This window comes from Manis pentadactyla, chromosome 18 (genome assembly GCF_030020395.1).
Source record: "Manis pentadactyla isolate mManPen7 chromosome 18, mManPen7.hap1, whole genome shotgun sequence".
NCBI lineage: Eukaryota > Metazoa > Chordata > Mammalia > Pholidota > Manidae > Manis > Manis pentadactyla.
Window position 1 is genome coordinate 16793120 of NC_080036.1, and position 22030 is coordinate 16815149.

Sequence of the window (22030 nt, forward strand, 5' to 3'; positions counted from 1 at the left end):
TCACAATCAAGAAATCGTGATTCTTGTTTGTAGCAGTGGTTACAGGAAGCTGCATGTGTGTTAAAATTGCATAGAACTGCATGTATACATACACATACACACATGCACAGTGTATGTATAACTAATGAGACCCAAATAAGCAGTGTGGATTGTACCAATGTCAATCTCTTGGTTTCAGTGTTGCACTCCATTTATTATAGAAGATGTTACCATAGGAGGAGGCTGGGTGAGGAGTGCACCGAGCCTCTCTGTATTTTTCTTTTTGGCTTTCTATGCATCCATAGTTATTTCAAAATTAAAAGTTTAAAATTAGAATGCCTTGAGGGTCTTTGAAAAATGCAGATGTTCAGCCCACATATCTTATCAGTTAAGTCAGGATTTCTGCAGGTGGGCTTCAGGCATCTGTATTTTTCTAAACTTCCTTAGATGGTTCTAACACACAGCCAAGTTTGAGGGCCTGCATTCATTATGTGAACAGTGGCCGTCACTGTCACCCCCCTCCTGGTCCTCGTCATTATAGCTGCAGTAGTAGGGCCCTTTCTCTGTGCCATGCACTGTTGGAAGTGCTTGTGTCCATCATCTCTTTTCACCGAGAGTAATCACTGCTATTTGTTCACTGCCAACATCAAGGCTCACTCCCCTCAGTGGGCCAGTTACTATCTGGTGACTCCGGAAGCACAGGCAAGCAGAGTACTCCCATCCTTCTGCAGGGATACTTGCCCCGTTTTGAAAAGGGGTCTGAATTGTCATGGGTTCTGGTGTGGTGTCATCTCCTTGACTTTTCCCTACAGTGAAAGAGAGAAAAGGCACTTGGGGATTGGATGGGGGGTGGTGGTGTGTTTGGATGTATTTCTTGCTTCTGGAGAGCTCCCTGCTTTTTTAGAAGGTGGCTGGGGTGAGCTGGCCTTCTAATGTAGTCTTTGAGGTTTTGCATTCTTCTTCCCCCTGCCTGGAGATGGTCCTTTATGTTTTGGATGAATGTCTGTGTTGTTGTTGGGTTATGGTGCCATCTGGGGGCTGCCAAATGGAGAAGGGGAGGGCGGTGAGGGGTGATAAAATGGGCCCTTGGCTCCTAGGACTTGACCAGTCGTAGATATAGCTCGTACGGAATGCTAGTGCGTGTGGCGGCATTCTGCTGGACACTTAGGGTGACGCAGAAAGAAATCATGGCATGGAAGCAGAGGATATTCATACCTAGGTAAGTCACATTTGACTTCGTTTGACCTTCATGGCCCAGGCAGCAGGGCCTGGAATGCAAATCACAGGGCAGGCCATTGTCTAGGGGTTGGTCCTATTACCTTGTTTAAAGGATGGTGTGGCCTCGTTCCAGGAAATGTTTAACATAACGTGTCAGCCTATCATGGTGTCCGTTACCTGCAGTGCTCTCTCCCCCCAGCCCCCCCAGCTCTCTTCCTCCTAGTGTCCCAAAGAGAAGAGCCTTGGCTGTGAAAAATAAATATTTATATGCCTGTAACATTGACAAGAATGAATCTGTCCTGGGGCTGGAGGGTGAGAAAGGGAAACACAACATGAAATCTTGCAAAGCAGCAAGTGGGCCCCTCATGGTACTCCTCTGCAGGCACTGTTCCCAGAGACAAGGACCCCCCCACACCCACCCACCCTGGAGCTGGAATAGGTGCTGATGTGCTATGAGGAAGGGTGAGAGAGAGCAGGTGGTCTCATGAGCCAGAATCAAGTGACAAAAGGCCACCAAAGGGTAGAGGTGACTAGGCTTCTGGGGAGGTGCCTGCTGAGGTCTAGCGTTTCCATCCCACCCTGCACCATGTGGGAATGCCACCGCTCTGTGCCTTGGTCTCCTTCTATGCATTAAGGATTGGCTTGTTGGTTCCTTGTCCTAAAGAATTAGGATTCTTTTGAAGATATCAAAATGGAAGGGGGAAATCTCTATTTCTAATGCATGGGGCCTCTGCTCTCTTCACCCTGACACCCTACCTGGAGGAAAACCTTTTGTTCTTGGAGTGGCCAAAGATGAGAACCGCTGGCTGTGCCCTTGACAGCTCATATTTCAGACCAGTTAGTCTCTGCTCTGTCAGGGTTGCCGCATTTGACACTAACATCTTCTGTAAACACAAGTTGAAAGCAGGCATTTAAATAAAGGCTAATACCAAAATTATTTTCAAAAAAGGAACAGGGATGGCAGGGCACTTGGTATACCCTTGCTATTTCTGGCTCCTCCTTCCCTCTAAAAGTGCAGCAGAGGCCCAGGAGCTGGTCACATGTGACTAAAGGGGGAGAGAAGTGAGCTGCCAATTCCTGAGGCTGCACATTCTGGAAGATTCAGATCTGCTGGAATCACCCTTTATCGACACTGAGAGGCTTTTTTCTATAACACCTTTTCTTTTTACATCTCAGGTGGGAGTCTGTAGGGAGGGCCTCTTTTCCTGTTATAATAAGGCGTTATCAGATACAAAGTTGCTGCTAGTAAAAATACCAATTATCACTTATGCAATCCTGCTGGCATTACTTGAAACCACATTCCATCCTCTTAACATGATGGTTGCTCTGAGCCAAACTTCAGAGAGGGTTTGAGGACAAGTTGTGTACACAGTCATTACGATGGCCAAAAGAATATATTTTCACCCTGCAAACTGAATGCCAGTTAAGCAATAGTTATTACTGCAAGAAGCTAGGATTTATACTAGGGGAAGTGAAGATTTTTTTAAAGACAAAGAGTATTGCTTAAGAAGAGCATCAAAATGAAAACAAAGGGAGAAAGATAAAGCAATAATAAAGACCCCAAAGCCTCAACTGTGTGGAACTTTAAAAAAAAAACCCTTTCAAAAATAAACCGTTGGTGTTTGAGAACCAATGAATCTATATACATAATACTCAGGACTCTTCAAGAGAGTCACACAAGCTAGCATTTAATAATTTAGCAATAGGGTGATTACTGTTCTGAAATGTGTCTATTCCCTAGAATATCCACCACGAAGGTAGAATTTGTGGAGACAGCATTAGACCTTATACTTTGTGTGTGTGAGTCTGGGGAGAGAAAATCCTGGGGCAAAATACCTCTAAAACCAAAATCAGTCAAAGGGAGAAATAAAGGTTAAAACCCATTTTTTGCTTACAAACTGCAATCTGGGGCCATTTCTCTCTCCTGCTCCAGCAGAAGCCAACCAGCCCTCCCCTTAACCTCTCAGGTGCAGATAAGCCCTCCCTTGCCCAGGTAATTACCCATTGATGTGGAGATGAACCCTTCTCTACCCCTGAGGAACACCTATTGATATGCAGATGCACTAAAACCATACTTCTCTCCACCCCTGAAGATACAGATGCACTGAGGCCAGGCGAGATATTCTGGAAATATTACAATTTTACCCACAGTGTGTGTCCAGAATCTACCTACAGTAATGTCCCCTGGTCTCGCCCCAGAATTGGGAATCTGGGCAGAAATAAAGAACAGTCAGGATTTTCAGTTTGACTAGCCAAGAAATAATTGAAATCTTTTGTAGCTGGGCTTAAAGCCTAATGCAAGCTCCTGCCATTTGTTATCAACTTGGACTTCTCCCCGAAAATTGTAGGCAGAGGTCAAGAAGAAGGGGGACAAGAGATTGATCTCAAATCTTTGAATTCTGCCACATCACGAACAGAGGAGGTTTCGTCAGTGCTTGTTAAGAAGGCAGGTGATGTGTCTGTCCATGGAAGCTGCCTGAAAACCAGTCCCAGCTCAGAGTGGGAAAAGGCTGCTTTCTGGGCCCCCACTGAGGCAGTAATGGACAGGAACAGGCCATAGAGGTACCCTAGACTCACCTGGGAGAAAATAACAGGTGCCCTCCCCCTCCCCCAGAAATCCTGACTTCACTTGGACAGCACCCCCTTTCAGCCTGTTGAGCCCTGGATGCACTTCACAGCTGTGAGGTAGGATGAAGGGATACACGTGCCCACCCCACGCCCACTGCACCCCCGGCCTCCTGGGCGAGATGGAAAAGGCAGAGTCCACATAATTAGGCTGTAAAGTCCCTCCTGATGTGTGGTTTTAAGGAAAGGAAGGGAGTGATCAAGGTCATTAGGAGCAGGAAGCAGCCTGTCCTTAGGGCTTCTGGGCTTGGGGCATCCTGTGCCCTTTGATGTCCCGGAAGGGTCTTTGAACTTTGAGAAATGGCAGGTTCTCTCTGGACAGCAGGTCCCCCCTAAAGGTCAGCTAATCCCTTTCCCTACCCTGCCTTTGAAGGGGATGGGAAGTGCTGCGGGCTAGTTTCCAGTGCCCATTAAAAGAGTGCCCAGGAGAACTGGTGACAGAGATTGCCTCTGGGTGGGGTAGGGGCCTAGGAAACTACTGTGGAGGAGTGGGGCTCAGTTTTCATCTTACACCCCTTTGTATCTTTTGAATTTCTGCCATACCCTTACTTTAGCTGTTCCAAGCCAGGCCTTCTCCTACTGGCTGAGAAAATCCCTCCCCAAGAAACCAGGCCATTGCTATTATCTGGGAGTGAAAATGTTCTTAAATCTAAGCTTCTAGGCAGTCGAAGTTGCTAAGTCTAGGTGGAATTGAAAACAATCTTTCTCTTAATGGGATGTCACTGGTTAAAAAGGAAAAAAAATACTGCCGTTTTGTTTCGGGGGAATAAAAGTCCATGAAAAAAAATCAATGAATTTAGAGCATTTCTTCTAAATAAATATTTCTAAAAGATGGTCATTTTGAGGGGTGTGAGGTTTTCCTAAAGCAAAGCAAATTTCACAGTGAAGTCCACAGAGGACCTCCAAATGATTCCATTTGATGTCTTTTTGAACTTCTTGGCATCTTCCCCATCCCCATTCACTGGGTGGCTGGGGAGCACCTGTGAGGCAGACCAGAAATCTGATTCCAGACCATACCTCACGAGACCTTTGGTTCCCAGAAGCACCTGCTGCAGCAGCTGTTGGGTGTTGGGTGGTCCCCTCTCTGGGCTCCGCTTTCTACACAGGCTAAGACAGAAGGGCTTCAAGAGCCCTTAAAGTGTCAAACCCCATGACTCTTTAAAGCCTGGCTCTCACCTAGAAAAGGAGCTCATATCCTGAGTAGCAATCTTCTGGCAATCTGTTTTCAATATGCAAAATTTTCAAGTACCAAAAAGGAGATGATGGGGAAATATCATTGTAAATCCTGGGGCAAAATACCTCTAAAACCAAAATCAGTCAAAGGGAAAAATAAACTTTAAAACCGGTTTATGCTTACAAACTGCAGTCCGGGGTTGTCTCTTTCTTGCTGGGGCAGAAACAGGCCAGACCTCCCCCTCACCTCTCAGGTTCAGATAAGCCCTTGCTCAATTGCCCAGGTGATTGATTATCCACTCATATAGAGATGAACAACTCTCCACCCCTGAGGAACACCTATTGATATGCAGATGTGCTAAAGCCAGGCAAGAGATTCTGGAAATATTACAATTTTACCCATAATTGTAAAGAACTTCAAGATTCCTCACCCGGACCCCATGCTCCCTGGGTCATTCCCAAACCACACTGGGCCCACTCAGCATCTTGGGGACTTGGGGACCTCTGTGTCTCTCTCCCACCCTTCCCTGCTGAGCCTCAGGTGTATGTGGGAAGGTATCAGCTGGTAATGTCTCAGACGTGTGCTTCAGCTAAGAAAACTGGGAGGTATCCAAAAAGAAGGTGAACAAGTGTGAACCCCTGTCCTGAATGTCTCAGGGCTCCAAATACCCACAATTCTTTTGAATTGGGCCAAGGAATTCTTTTGGCTGCTCCCCAGCAACTGGTCTCCCCAAAGCCGTGTTCATACTCTGTGGGCCCTTCTCTTTCCATGCCATCTTGCTAACAGGAACCATTGTGGGGAGAATAGACCTTGAGCCCTCCAGTGCCTCTTGGCATTTCACTGCTGTCCCCAGGAGGGATTTTCCATGTAGCCCGCAGTAACCTAAGGGCTCCCAAACCACCCCCTGACTCCAGGATGGCCACTCCTGAATGGGTCAGCAGGTTCCCTCCCTTTGAATGCCTTTGGGTGTGGGAGCAGATTTCATCCTCAAAGGGCTGGGTCACGCATGGAGATTCAGAGCATAGGCTGCCCAAGCTCAAGTCATGCTTGACCATTTACGAGCTGTTTGACCTTGCGCAAGCTTCTCAAGCTCTCGTTGCCTTAGTCCCCTTATCTGTGAATTGGGGATAATGTGAATGAGTTAAAACACTCTTTCTCTGCTTTCCCAGGTGCTCCCACTTCTTGGGCAGAAGGCTCCCATTGTTCAGCTTCTCCTTTCCCTGGTCCCACTCCTGGCATCCAGTTCGGTGTCCATGTTGAGGGACCCACCTTTGTCTACACCTTTGATGTATGTCCCATGGCTACACAAGTGCTTGGTGCTGTGACTAGGATGTGACAGGCCACAGTGCATTGAGTGCTGGTAGGGGAGTTAGGGCATCATCAGAAGGGATTCTGGTGTCTGCTCAGGGCTTCCCCAGCTCAGCACACACAGGGGTGCATGAATCCCCACCTCTAACGAATGTGGGGAACACAGCTGCAATGGTTTACAGCTTTGAAAGGCTTGAGCCATCTCTCCCTGTCTGCAGTGCCATTAGATGAGTTGCTCTCTAGGCTAAGAAGCAGAAGGAATGTTTTTCTCCCTCTTGCTCAGGCTCCCAGTTTCCTTCTGTAGAGTAAGTGCCATGATGCCGACAATGCTCCATCCCAGCAGCCTTTCCTTGGGAGAACCTTGGGAACACATTGCTTGAAAGAAACATGTTTACTGTTCAACCACTGCTAAGTTCTCGCCTGATAAGTGGCGCACATGGTGTGGGGTTGGCTCCCCCAGCATTGCAGAGCACCTCCGGCGACCAGGAGGGACCCGGGGAGCCACATGCTCAGACCCACTTCGGTTGCATCTGCCTCTGTCCTTGGAACCCTCCACATGCCCCTTATGTGCCACCCTCAAATGCAGTCAGGCCTAAAGGAAGGAGACTTGGAGGAGAACAGGGAGTCCCAGGGATGCATGGTGCGATTTGGGAGGTGAGGGCACATCACAGGGTTCAGCCTTGCTGGTCCTGCTGGTCTCTACCCGGGCTTTACCGCATCCTGGGCTTCAGCGGGTCCCATTGGCCCTTTGCTGGGCGCACTTCTGCATTGTAGGCCCAGAAGAGGCCACAGAAGGGATGACAGCTTGGGGCTGGCATGACCTTCATCATGTCCACAGTTAATTTTAGAAGAACTCAGGGCTTTTGTGAAGTCTTCTTTTGAAATAATGTTTCCTCAATAAATGGTCTTCCTTTATGAAGTGAATGAGAACTCCACAGAACTTTGTCGCGTTTAAGGGATCTCCTTCGTTTGGCCTTATTACATCACGGTGCTCACTTTCACAGCTAGTGAAGGCACATCACCTTATGCCTTTCTTTGACTGAATTCATTTGAAACAGTGTCCCAGCTTTAATTGCACATAAGTGGTATTCATGGGAAGGCACTTAGAGAATCCCTTTTGCTGTTGGAGACTCAATTTGCTCTTCAGACATCTTATTGTCTAAAACAACTTAGGTTGATGTTCTTTTGCTTTTTGGTTGCTGTGTAAAACCTTCAGAGACCCCCTCACTTCCAGAGCGTCACATCACAGGCCTGGGATCTTCTGGGCTTTTCCCAGATGACATCATCAGCACGACCACTTTGGAGGAAAAATTAGGCATGAATTAAGGTCATACAGAAGTCAGTAGGAGATAACGTGTGTTAGTCCCTCACCTCTAAGTGCCCATGACTTTCAGCTTCTGACATCTATGTCTGGCCACTAATTGTTCTCCAGTTGTGTTACCACATTGTCTTAATTGTCTAATTATTTGTGAGTAACATGCATATACTCTTCTACCAATGTGATGACATCCTCAACTCCTAGCACAATAGTGGTTGGTACTCAAGTTGAATTGTTGCCTACACCGGTATGGTCCAGTGCAGTAGCAATTAGCCACATGTGGATCTTTAAATTAATCTTAATTAAAATGTAATGAAATCACAACTTTAGTTCCTCAGTATCACTAGCACATTTCAGAGGCTCAGTGGCCACCATAGTGGATGGCATATGTGGAGACTTCCCATCATCACAGAAGGTTTCACTGGACATTCCTGGCCAGCACTTGCCCACTTGTCTGTGATCCCTGCCTGCCTGGGGCGGGGGTTCCTTCATGCAGGGCTGGTGTGCCCCTCTGCTGTGTATCTGGTGCCCTGAAAAATGCGTGGTGCAAGACAGAGTTCACTCAGCTCTAGTGGAAAGAATGAATGACGGCGCTACCTTAAATTGTGCTCAGTCTTCTAGATCAAGAATCACATAATGATTTCATTTTGAACTGGAAAACCTCTTAATAGTTATCTGGTTCAAGTCCCTCACTTCCAAGCTAGGAAAACAGGCCTGGGGGTTTAGGAGCCTTGTCTCAGTTCCCCAAATTAATTGGTACAGATCTTTAACACCAACCATCACCTCCTTCCTCTTGGTCCTCTACTCTGTCCACTCTATCAGACTGTCTTTAGTGTTTCCTTTGAGACGGCACTGAGGGAGGCCTCCTCAGATGATTACTTAGAGGGGAGCATCCTTAAGCTGATCAACTTCACCTACCCACAAGCAATCTAGAGCAAATCTATTCAGTGTGCATATATTAGTAGCATTTTCATTAGATTTGGGGTCAGAGAAATGGCACCCACATTATAACTAATATTTTACATTATTTTGGAAGTCTCCAATTTCATAAGGCAAGAAAGGAGGCATGCATGTTGAAAGGAAAGCAGCCAAGCAGTTGTTATCTGCATATCATAAGAGAATCATCAGACAAACTACTGAAACCAGTAAGTATTCATTGTGATGCAAATCACAAGACCCACACACAATAATCCACGCTTTTCCCCCCGCACACACAAGTAATATCAGTTACAAAAGAATAAAAAGCAGACCTCATTCACAGCATCAGCCAAAGATGTGGAGTACCCAGGAATGATGCTGAGAAATATAAGACCTTTACAATGTGAAACTAAAAACCCAGCCCGAGGTCATTCAAGAAAGCCTGACTAAATGAAGCGGTGCCTACCTTGTCCCAGGATGGCAGGCCTCAAAACTTCAATGATTCCACTTCTGCCCAGGTTAATCAGTTTATTCAGGGCAATCCCAAACCAAAAGAACCTTTTATGGAACATGACAAACTAAGATCATATGGAGAAGTATAGTTCTCAAATTACCTGAGATAATTCGAGAAAAAAATTAAGACGACTAAGGAGAGGAAGGAAGGAAAACTGGCTCACTGCTGCCACTCACTCGCCTCGTTACCTTGTCAGAGGCAGTTTTTTCTTAACACCCCTTCAGCTCTTTCATCTGAATCAGTATCGTCACCCTTCAGAGAGTCACTTTGGGAGGCTGCAGCCTTACTCCGTCAATGTAGCCACCATTCTAAACTTCTTTGGAATTTGTACCTGAAATCAGCTTCGAATTCGAGCCAGGAGGAACCATCGGGACCAGAAAACAGCTTTTCACTAAGATGGCCATTGTTTCAGCCCTATAGACCTACATCCCTTAAGCCTGTGTCGAGTCCTGGTTTCTGGATGCACAGGGAACCAAGCATAGTTGTGACCCACTGTACTCAAACCTCCACCTGCTACTGGGGATAAAAATAAATGAGAGGCTGTACCATAGACTGCTGTCTTCATTCTCTCCCCGTGGGCAGTGCACGGAGCAGACCAGTGGTCATCCATGATTATCCTTCACAGGTGGCCTGACGGTGTCGGCAGACCTGGACCAGATGACCAGATGACCACCTGCCAAGAGCAGTTGGGCCCCTAAAGCTCCTGTGACGCCTCTGTTCAGGGGTCTCTCACCTGCAGTCCCTGGGCCACATCTTCCAGAACAGGCTTGGTCTGTTCAGGTAGCTCATTGCAGAAGAAAAATGGAATTCAAAAGTGCCATTTAATAGAGTGGGGACTTTTGAACTCACCTCCCCTTTTGTATGGCATCTCCCACCTCCCTCTCTGACCTGGCAGCTCTCCGAGGGCACTGAGCCTGCAGCTCGGGAGCTGCGGTATTCCTTCACTCAGTCATGCGCCTAGAGGAAGGGAAGGCATCATCTCTTCTGTGTCCCCCACTTGACAGATGCTGTGGCGTGTGTTTTCCCCAGCTATGTTCATTTAGAAGGTCACCTGAATAAAAAAGGGAGTGCCTGTGCTGGCACCTGAGGGCAGGAGGTGGCCACAGGAGGCACTGGACAAATATTTGTTGAATGAATGAATGACATTAATAATTATTGTCATTGTTTAGTCATAGATGAGGAAATGGAGGCTTGGAGGTAAAACATTGCTGTCTCAGAGGCAGAGCTGGAATTCTCCAGGTCGGTCTGACTCCAAAGCTGCGCCCCTCAAATACAACACTCTGCTTCTCCCGGAGAAGGGGGCTTTGGTGTCACCCTCTTTGGCTGTTTACATATTCTCGCCAAAACTATCAGAAAATTGGAGACCGGCTGGGACTTAGAGCCACTGTGTGTGCACATGTCCAAGCAGAGTCGGGGGCCTGTGGGGGAAGGTACTGGACGGGGAAGCATCAGCACTGAGAGGTGTGGCGCCTGCTGTGGTCGACCACGGCCCAGGAAGATGCTTTTAGAGTAAGAATGCTGGCCCAGGAGTGGGGGCGGGAGGCGAGGACGCCCACTTGGTGGTGACCTTGAACACATGGCTCGTTTTCCAGCCCCCAGAAGATGCTCATCAAGACAGAGGGAAATGACTGCTGCTCCTTCCCTCGTTTCGTCCGGAGGCTGTGAAGGCCCAAGCAGTAACGTCAGGGAAAACGCTTACGCAGAGTGCGGGCAGCCCCAGTGATGCTGCACCTTGTACCAAGTTAGGGCTACAGGGAGAATAAAAGGTGAAAACGGTGTCAGAATTACCTTTGAAAACCACTTCCCCAGAGGTGCCACATTGGACACCCTGGACTATCTCCCTACGTTCATCACACCTTCACTGTTGAAACCGGCAACCATTTCTTTGAACATCAGATGGAATTTAAACTTCACCCATCAAGACTCCCTGCCTTGTGTCCATGTTGAATGAAACATGTGATGCGAAACACCAGACCCATCCTCAGTATGATGCTGTGCTCTCAGGGGACCCAAGGCCCCCCAGTGAAGGACAGATGCACAGCTTTGTCACACCCCCTCTTGGGTGCACACTCATGCACGCACAAACACGCATGCTCATTGACCAGAGTAAGGGGCAGACTCACCCTTACACAGTGTTCTTTCTCTCTCAACACAAGCAGCTGCATTTTTGTTAAATTAAAAGTTAAAAGCCGTTTGATGTGAATCTTCTGTGTATGTGTATGTGTATATATTTATGTGTGTGTATGCATATATATATATATGTTTTTATGTTTTTTTATACGTATACACACATACATACATGCAATCACAGGCATGACTGAGGGGAGGCCGGACCTGACTCATATACCAGACACTGAACTCCCTTATCTATAAATTCAAGAACTTGAGTATTTTTGTCACTTCGGTACTCTGGTTAGCTAAGACAATTTAAACTCTGTGTGTCTTAATCCATTTGCACCTATCATGATGTTATCTGTAATAGCAAAACACAGTTTACACCAACATTGTGTTGATTGCTATTTACCCATTGGTGATTGCGAATTTCATGGTGGTGTAGGATTCCTGTTACCATGACGATCCTATAAGCATAGGAGGTACAGAGACCCCAGATCTGCAGAGACCACAGATCGACTCTGGTGGTCGCCTTGTCACTGAATGTCTGAGAGCCAGTGGGCTCATTTTCCTGTATAAAAACAAAAGCAAACTAAAGCTTGTCTGGGGTAAGAGAACTTTGATGTTACTGTCGCCTGTTCATTTTATTCCCTATGCCTGAGGTAATCGATGATCATGACAATTAATCCTCTTCTTCAACCTGCATAAAAAAGTACAGCCTGTAACTTTTAGTGACTTTTAACCCTTGTAGGTAAAGTGAGTGGTTGATGATTGAGGACACAGTCCAGTTCTTGGCAAAGAGGTACTGACAATAGAGAACTTCCATTCTAGTGGAAAGCTGGCAGGTTAATTATTATTCTGTGAGTTAGCAATAACTAACACAAATCTGTCCATCATTTCCTAGGAACTGCCGTGGGCCACCCCTATTACTGCAGCATCACTAAGCATTTACTGAAAACAGACTGCCAGGTGCTCTGCCCACCAGGCTACTGAAGTAGGTCCCAGGCCGGCCTCCAGTGGAGAGGGGCTGCATTATAGGAGCCATTTCTCTGGGTTCACAGCCAAGCCCAGAGAAGGTGGGACCTTCTTTGGGGGCAGGTGGGACCTGATTCACATACCTAACATCAAAATCCCAAAGCTTCTGAGAAATAGGCAGGTAGTCCCGAGTAAAACTGAAGCATTCATGGCAGATGTCCCACACCTAGACCACCAAGCTGATCCCGTGGTTTTCAGGATTTGAGGGTGAAGCCAGGAGGGGTTGAGCATTTTGGGAATCTCTCAGAACTCCCTGCATGGCACATATTGGATTTCCTGAAGCTAATACAGAAGCAATGTGATATTTGTTTTAAGATAAAATCAACCTGATGTCATTAAGTTGTTATCATGTCTGATAAATCAGGGCTACATGTTACAGGAGGCCCGTCTGTGTCCTTAATCGCACAGCCACTGAAAGTTAAAATTACCGTGTGTGCTTTAATGCTCCGTATTTTTGTTAAAGATAATGTTGCCAAAAGTAATAGATGCCCTGGGATGTAAACCTAAAATAACATGAGCTTTTCAGTCAAATAATCCTTAATTTAAACTAAAAATAGCCTAAACAGTAGTTTACGTAAACCTCAAATATCAAGATGCCCAGCACAAAGGCTAGTTCATCAAACTGTAAATTTATGAGGTGCTTAGTTAGCATTTGAACATTTTAAACCAGATCAACCATAATGTGTGTTAGAGACAAGCTCCAGAAACCCCAGGATCTTCACTTTTGGCCGATCTTGCTGACAGGAACATTCCTCAGGGAAGTCCTGCTCTGGGGCCGGCACCGTGAAATGCCAACAAAACATGCCATGCGGGCATGCCGTTGTCCATGGCAGAGTCAGCTTTTCTGAGCCCCGTTTTAAACATAGTTTTGTCTCCTGAGAGACCAGGGTCTCTGGGCAACCGAGTCTGGCAGTGTGGGTGAAAGGAGCCTCTTTGATTTTACAACCAAGTTGACCACCGGAGAAAACTTAAAAGCAGCCGCAAATGAAACATTCCTCCCTACGTGGAGAAGCCATTCTGCCAAGGCTTGGATCTCCTTTGACTGTGGTTTTCCAAATAACATCCCTGTTTGAAAAACCCATCTCGTGGCTGTGCAGGGATGATGGGAGGCAGCCTGTAAAAGCGCAAAACTAGGAGAACAATCGATTCGTGGGTTGATTCTCCATAGGACTAGAATCTCCAAGGTTGGCAACAGAGCACTTAGATGTGGTCCCCAGGCTGTGCTTACTCCTTGTCATTAGAGATGGAGTGGAGCCACTGGTTGCATGTGCCTTTTTGATTTTTGTAACCTCTAGGCATTTAGCAGAGTTCCCTGAAATCCATCAAAATTTTTAGATCTCCCCCACTTGGCAGCTGTATCACCCATTTTCTTTCAAGATATAAAATCAAGTCCTGAATCAAATTTAAGGTGAGTTTCATTTGACTTGGCTAAATACATGTGAAAAACCAGTTAGCTCCTTTAAAAGTTAATGTGAAACAGGTAGTAGATAACTAGCTTTAGATAGAGACAGCTATGGATATAGATAACAAGCAGGGAAAAAGCAAAAGCTGAGTCATGGCACTGAAAAATAGGGCTCATTTTATGCAGCAGAGTAACCATTGGAAGTGTATCTAAATTATTCTTATTGGACAGATTTATCTGGTGATGTCTTAGTTCTTCACGTAACCTTCACTGGATGAATACCTGACATCTTGGCAGGAGAACAAGTCTTAACATAACAAGAGATAGTTTTCTTTGTTCAGTTGAGCAAGCTAGGCCATGGCACTAGCCTCAGCATACCTGATATGGTTGTCCATTTTTGGGTGCTTTCCCCAGTATTAAATGGATAATCCATTCAATGCATATTTATAAAGTGCACGCTGCCTCCAGTCCCTGATGGAGAAGTCGGGATAGAAAGCTGCCCTGAGGGAGTCTAGTAAGTTGGAAGAGCCCACAGGAAATTCAGAGAGAGAGCACATTTTTGTTCAGGGGAAAGTTTGGTAGAGAGGTCGGGGCCAAGGGAGAATGTGGCCATCAACACGTAGGTGGCACCACGGAAGCACACTTTTCTGATAACCTTGTGGTTGGTTAATTGACCAGTTAGCCAAACAATTGGTTCAAGTAGGGAAACAAAGAAATTGTACTTAGGTGCCTTTAAACTTCTTGTTTTAAGCCAGAAAAATGTTAATATTTTTTCCCCAATTTTATGGTGGGCAGTGAATGCCTTTTCTTTTGAGACTGGGCGTCTGCTGGTGGGACTTGCACGTCACCTTCCTTACACAAACCCCAACTATATTGCAGTAAGTTTGAACTCCACGTTCTTTCTTTCTTTCTTTCTTTTTAAACTGGGTAGAACATAAAAGACCCTTGTGAAGCAGTCTGGAGTGGATTTTTATGATTTTTTTTCCCTCATCTTTTACAGTTGTCTTGCCCACACCCAAATTTGGCAAGTCTCTTTTAGCTACTAGCTAGGTTAGTTTTCATGAAAATAACTTGCATTCTCAGATCTCATTGGTTACCACAACACATAACCACACATATGAATCGAAATAACAAGCGTTACTGACTAAGTAGGTTTGAAGATAAATGCAGTTAACCCTCGCGAAGCATACCGTCAAGTCACAGGAGCAGTGTGTGGGTGATCAGAGCACCCTGCCAGCCTGAAGATTCAGGAGCGCGAGGGCCGGCCAGGGTTTTACAAAGACGGGGATGGCTTCCGCTAACCCGCCTCCACATGGGGATGGTGAAGAGTGCGTCTTTGTAGGCAAGAGCGTGGAATGGCCGGAAGTTGTGCAGAGCAAGGACCCAGGGTGAGCCTCTTGGGAGACCCCAGGATTAAGCAGCAAGCATGGGAATTGATGAAAGATGGTCAGAGACAGATGAGGAAAACTAAAATAATGTGGCTCCAGAGAAGCATTTGTAACGTCATTTTATAATTGCCTCTGTGTTGTCTCACCTGCAGGCTAGCAGTGATTTGAGGTTAGGGATGGCATTTGGGGCACCATTGTATCTCTTCTTTCTAGTCCATTACCTGGCACTTGGGGAAGTTTTAATAAATATTTTTGAATGACTGAGAGGTCATGTTTTTTCCACTGGGCTTACTGACAGAGAACGAGCAGCCTTACGCACAGTGAGTCTTTCCCCTGGAAATCACAGGTCAGCAGACTGGGGCCCATCTAGTCTTGCGTGCTCTGTGTCTCAGGTTAATCCCCATGACAGCATGTGTGCAAACTAAGATCATCATTCAGCTGACAGTATGTGGTCAGGCACCCAGTGTAGACAGGCATCCTGATGTTATCAGATAGTAGTGGGCAGGTGACAGGTGTGATCTTGGTGGATCTATGTATGATGATGTGAGAGACAGAAAAGTCAATTTTTCATTAATTTGAAGATTTGCACCCATAATATTCTCTAAGTCAAAGTCTTGGATGGTTCCCAGCAGCTTTTTACCTAGTGACTACTCTTTAAGGCAACAAAACATTTAGATCATTTACGTTGGGATGTTTTAGTGTTGAAAAGCAAGTCTAATCATGAGAAACTTAGAACTGAAGAACTGTGATACCACAGTTAATATCATTTATTCGTTCATTTATGATGCATTTATTTAGCAAATGCTGTCCATGTCTGTTTGCTCTATCAGTCTTCTTTCATTAAATCATCACCCTCTCTGTTTCTGCAAGCTCATGGACTATTGGTTTGCTCTGTGAGAGAAGCAGAATATCAGCTTGGGTCACCGCTTGTATTGAAGACTTGCCTTAAGCTGGGAGTGTGCACCAGAACCAAGAACTAGAGTTAGGAAGCCTGCAGCGTGCATGCCTCTCTCTCCCTTCTTTTCCCCTGGGCAGCCTGGGGATGAACCACGATGGCGAGCACTCATCCTGCGCCGGCAGGTCCCACATCATGTCGGGAGAGTGGGTGAAAGGCCGGAACCCCAGTGACCTCTCCTGGTCCTCCTGCAGTCGAGATGACCTTGAAAACTTCCTCAAGTAAGTTCTTGGCATTATTCGAAAGACATAATACTTGGAGTCTCAGCAAGCATGAGAGGGAGAAATAAGCCCCTCTAGACTGGCCTGAAGAGGTGGTCACTGCAGGATCTCCTGCATCCAGCCAAAGCTTCCTCCCAAGTGTGCATCTGGAGGATGCAGACGTGCCTGTTGATTGATTGAAATACCAACACAGTGACCATGTCTTGCAGAGACCCCCATTTCGCTTCTCTGCAGTGTTCTGACCTTGAGAGAATACCACCTCAGCAGCACCCGTTGACTGCTGCAGAGCCGGGCATTTCCTAACTGCTCAGGCTGTGTCCTCGGGCGGCAGTACATGTGCTGGGAAGGAGGGCTTGCTTGCCTCCCTCACAAGTGGGGATGGGATGTCTTTACCGCACTGCCACTTGATTTCTGGAATGTGTCTGCACTGTTCCATTCTCAGATTTCTCTGGAAGAATCGGCCATCGGACTTCAGACCTTTGTCAGTCTTTGCTCACTTACAGGGTGGGTCCCTGGTGTAAAGACCTCAGGGCTGGACTTACCGTTTTCTTGGGTGGATCCTGACCACTTCACTGGTTAGTTGTTTCATCCGTACAGCCCATGGAGGTGGAAAAGGAGTCCGTGGGTCTCAGCGGCATAAGGAGCTTTACGGTCCAATGAGACATTAAAGTCCCCAGGGAACTCAGGGTGGAGCAGCAGCAGTGTCACTCTGGCCCCTGTTCTCGTCCTGGGTCTGCCATGGTTCTTTTCCAGTGGATGGGGAGATGGTTTAAGTGCTATACAAGGCTGCCAAATGGACTTGTTAGATTTCATAGAGTCTCCTTCCTACTGAGTACCTGTTACCCCAGAATTTTAATGAAATGTTATAAGCCACTTGACACTATGTCATTTTCCCCAGAAGGGTCAGTGAAAGCAGAGTATTTCCATTTGCTCATAGACACAGTGCTGGCCCCACTGCCTTTGTGAAAGAGTCATGTGTCTCTGACACCAGGAGAGGTGGGCCAGCATCAGCTTGTGGGTACTTGTGTGCATGCAAGTCTTTTCTTCAAGAATCTTGGCAACAGGCTGGGCTTTCTTTTTACTGCCATCTTCCTGGTTTTAGGGATTGACAAAGAAAAGCATTCAAGCATTTAACCCCCCAGTGGAGCCACAACTTCACAACTCCCAGCTCAGTTTTTCAGAGACGTTCTCACTATCTCTGAACATTCCCATCCTGGTTGGAATCCCAGCATGCTTTGCAGAGGGAACCTCTGGCCAGCTTTCCGGGACGGCAGAAGGTAGAGACAGTGGGATGCCCGGACCAGCCAGCTGACACAGCCTGACAGGTCCTCCAAGTGAATCTGCAAAGTTGCAAATAAGTACTTTGTTTTTCTTTAAAATAAAGCTAACCAAACCTAACTCCTATTCATGGTAACTTTTACTCAAAGCCATATTCTGAGAAAATACCATAAGAAACTCTTTCAAAAGCATTTTCAACCAAGAAAGCTCTCAAATTCCCCGAGAAAAATATATGAGCCTCATGGGTATTATTCCCAGGCTCTTTCTGGTTGCCAGACTCTCACTGCCTTCAGAGTGAAGTCTGTATTCAGCCATGCAGAGAAAGAGCAAAAAGAGAAAAAACACATAATCTGTAGGCTTGGAGCCTGAGTCATTGTCCCATTAATAATTTGGAGGCACATCCTTCTCAGTGGCTGACAAATCAGAACAAACACATGAACAATACATTTGCAAGTCAGCTTGCCTCTTGTCTGTTTTAGGTCAAAAGTCAGCACCTGCTTGCTGGTTACAGACCCCAGGAGCCAGCATGCCGTGCGCCTCCCTCACAAGCTGCCGGGTATGCACTACAGTGCCAACGAGCAGTGCCAGATCCTGTTTGGTACCAATGCCACCTTTTGCAGAAACATGGAGGTAAGCAGCCGTGGGAGCGCTGGCTCAGGAAGCCGCATCTTGGGTTTGTTGGAGATCGCAGCTCTGCACACTCCACACACACACTCCCATGCATGGACATCACATACATGCACCCTCATGGGCACTTGCACAGGCACACCCCTAGAGAGCTGCATGTGCACACACACCTGCATGCATAGGGAGTTTTACAGGGGGATGCTTCAGAGTTACTACTGACACCAACAGCCTAATGTTTTTTTGATCCCAAAGTATTTCTTTCATTTTTAGTAGCCTAGCATCTTAACATGAAACATTAGGATGCTAGGGAAAGTAAAATTAACCCACCTTCTTAGAAGTGATGTAATGTCACCTGTTATCAAGCCCTGCACAGTTATGGAAGAGCTAAAAACTGCTAAATGCTGGAGAGTATCAGATTGAGAACATTTAACCAATAAGTTGACTATATGATAATAGTGTTAATAACCCTATTAAAATGTTACTATTTACTGAGCAATGCCCACATGTTTTGTCCTAAAGTTTCTAAAGTGTGGTCCCAATTAATCTTCACCACAGACTCTAGGTTACCCCACCATCCCTGGTATACAGATGGTAACACCAAGCCTCAGAGGTTAAACAATCATCCAAAATGGCTCAGTTAGTAGGTAGCAGAGCAAGGATGTGAACAAGTGTGTTCACCACCCCAAGCACACACATTCTCACCATGCTGCAGGCAGTAGCCTGTGGCTTGGCCACTTCTGTGGGTGAGCGTGCCAGAGGGACATGCCAGGACCTGGGGCAGGGAAGTCTCCATTCCGTGGCCCCAGGGGAAAGCTGGGGTAGCCTGCGGTCCAGCCAGCAGTTGGCAGTTGGCTCGGGTGGAGGGCAGAGCCTGCACCACCCTGGGGCAGAAGGACAGAAGCAGGAAGGCTAGGGCCACGTGGGAGCCAGGAGCCAAGCAGTGGCAGTCAATTGAGGGTGGGTCACGCCCGTGCCAGAGCTCAGGCAGCATCCAGTGCCGGGGATTCAGCCTGGAGGGCTGGGCAGGTTCCCAGAACCAGAACCCAGGCTGGCCAGCTCCAGGCTGTGCCTCCAGGGTGAGAGCCCAGGATCCTGGCCAGCAGAACTAGTCAGACTGGACTGCGGGAGGCCCGGATGCTGCCGTTTGCATGCTTCCTGGCTGTGTGTGGCTTGGTTCTGGAAATCAGGGTGGAATCTGTAGGTAGGGCTCTGCCTGCCATTGTTTGGGGTGTAGAAAAGGGCAGTGCTCCAAACAAGCCTAGCAACCTGCGGCTTGCCGTTTCCCAGAAGGGCATGTGTCACAACATTGTCCTCAGTCCCCTTCTGCCGTTCCCCTGCAGGGATGCCAGTAAGGCTCCCTTCCGGGCCTGGATAATGGCAGCTGTCTCCCATGTCACACCCTGGATGCCAGTCCCTTCTGCCCAGCAGCTGTGGGGTGAAGAATGCCTCCATGGGGAGCCGTGATGAGTCCCTGGGTTCCATCATCCCCAGCAATCTGCTACAGTGCCTGGTGCCCATCAACACCTTTTACCGTTAAGGCTTGACCCTGGTATATCTCGTTCATTGACAGTGTCCTAGCCAAGAGGCACCCCATGTGCCCATCCCAGCCTTAGGGCCCTGAAAGTGTCTGATGCCACAGAACCATCAGAGAAGGCAAGTTTCAGAGGGTCCTTTGCTGGTGTGGTGACAGCATGATATCCATGTGGATGGAACTCCGGGGAAAGACGTTGAGTAGAAATGTCCTGGGCACCGGGGTGGAGAAGAGGGAAGCACCCAGCCAAGCCAAGGGACACAGAGCAGCCACTCTGCCCACTGTAGAGTCTTCCCAGGGCTGGTGGGATATTGCAGACCAGGCTGAGCTGGCCCTGCCAGGGGCAGGATTGAGTGGGGGCGGGAGCTGGGCAGAGACTCCCTGCTGCCCGTTTGCTGCAGTTGTTTCTGCCTTCCAGGAGCCAGGCAATTGCACGGCAGCTGGGTGAGGAGGAACAAAAGGAGGGCAGTACATGTACTGGGGGCTCCGCTCTCCCAGGCTGGACTCTTTCCATGCACTGTTAACAGGAAACCCTGACTACGACCCTTGAGGCAGGGGCTTTGATTCCCATTTAATAGATGAGAAAACAGAGGCTAAGAGAGGCTAGGTAATGGGCCAAGGTCACCCAGCCAGAGAGGGAGGGCTGGAAACCAAGACCGGCTACAGAGAGAAGCTCCAAAGGGAAGGAAGGAGAGCTGGCATTTTGTTTTCCTTCATCAGCATCTTTTGTTTGAAGAGGATGATGAAAGATCATCGCTGATAAGTAACGATCAGCGGAGCCGTGTCACTCCTTTCTCCCAAGAAGCTCAGAACACACATGTATCCAGCGAGTTGCTCTCATTTTGTATGTGACAATGAAGCTGAACATTTACTCCCACAGCTCACGAGGACCCCCAAAATGTGTTTTCCTGCTTTGCCTTTCCTTGAGTTCCTCCAGCACTAAAATAAAACTGGCATTTGCCTCCCCAGTACCTAGTGGGGGTGACTGCTTACGGGAGTGAAGGAGCACGTCTTTGCGTGGCCTTGGCTAGCTGGCAGTGATTACCCTGCTTGCAAAGCTAGTGGTGCTTCCTTTACTGCAAGTCTCACAGTCAAATGGCAGCAACTTTTCACGCTGGAGAAAATGCCACGCTAAAGCAAAAGAGGTGCCCCTGCAGAAGAGAGGCTGAATGCCAGCGGGAACCAAGGGCGTGTGGAGCGCTGCCCTGGGCCTGGGACACAGTATCTGAATGAAACCCGAACTGAGCACCTCATGGCAGGATTCAGAGGCTCACTTTATCATCATCTTGCTCATTTTGTGCCAGTGGATGTTCAGTATAGCAGAAGAGCCGTGCATGTGTTGAATTGTTCCTGTCTTCTTCCCTGTAACACTGACTCTTTGGTGCAGGTATGAGCCCCCTCCTCACTTCTTCCTGGTCCTCATCCCCTTCTTCACTCCTCCTCACCTATTCTGTTCTAGTTACACTTGCCTTTCTGCCCCTCCATGAACCCACAAGGCATACTCCTGGCAAGGGGACACTCTGCTTTGCGCTGGCCATTTCCTCTGCCTGGGAGCTCTTCGCTTGGGTGGCCACGTGCCAAAGCCCCTCATCTTTTTGGAGTTTTTGTCTTGTTATTTTCAGAGGTAATCCTCTCAAGGAATCCTACCCTGACTACCCTATTTAAAATTCCAACCTGGTAACCCTCCCTTGCCCAGGCTTGCGACGCCCAGGTCTGCTGATCCCCTAAGGGAAAGCCCTGCTCTCATAGACTTACCATCTTCTAATATGACATGTAATTGGCTTATTTATGATGATATTGCTTGGATAACCTCCCTCTTCGAGATCACAAACCCTCCACAGGCATGAATGTTTGCTTTTGCTCACCAGTGTTTTGGAACTGCCTTGGCCAGTGCTTGGCCTGTAGTAGGTGCTCAATAAGTCACTGTTATTCTGGGATCCATCCATGACCCCTATAGCAAATTTAAATTCTTACCTGACTTCACCCAACCAGTGCTGAGCCTGGGGACAAGCTCAGAGTTGAGGAAGAGATGCCGAGAGACCTCCGTATCAGGTCGATTCTGTAAGCCTGCATCACATTCCTCCCCTGCCTCACTGACACACATGTGAGACTGTCAGATGTCCTGCAGGGGTCCATACAAACCTTCACTGTGGCTTCCTCCCTGGACACGGGGCCACTGAAGGCAGCACAGCACATCTGGTAGTGAGGGGCTGCAGGCCGGCTCTCTTTGGCTGTGCATTGGTGTTCTCATTGGTAAAATCTGAGGCTCCATTTAAGCTAATGGGTCTGTCACAAAGTCAGCACCCAAATATTTGAGTTGATATTCTGTTATTATTATCTTTCTAGATTAACACCGATTACCTTCTGGGGGTCACAGAACTAATTTATCTGTGTACATCTCCAGAATCAGAACTTCTTTGTATTGAA

General features: G+C 47.4%; 1 protein-coding gene across 6 annotated transcripts in view; it reads left to right on the forward strand.

The window, feature by feature from the left end:
• The window catches only part of ADAMTS17 (ADAM metallopeptidase with thrombospondin type 1 motif 17), a 317548-nt gene that overhangs the window by 143712 nt on the left and 151806 nt on the right, over positions 1–22030 (forward strand). For all 6 annotated transcript variants that reach the window (XM_057494727.1, XM_036878662.2, XM_036878663.2 and 3 more), the window contains exons 9-10: positions 16027–16167; positions 17925–18075. In XM_057494727.1, coding sequence (XP_057350710.1) covers positions 16027–16167; positions 17925–18075 — 292 coding nt within the window. The remainder of the gene's footprint in view (positions 1–16026; positions 16168–17924; positions 18076–22030) is intronic.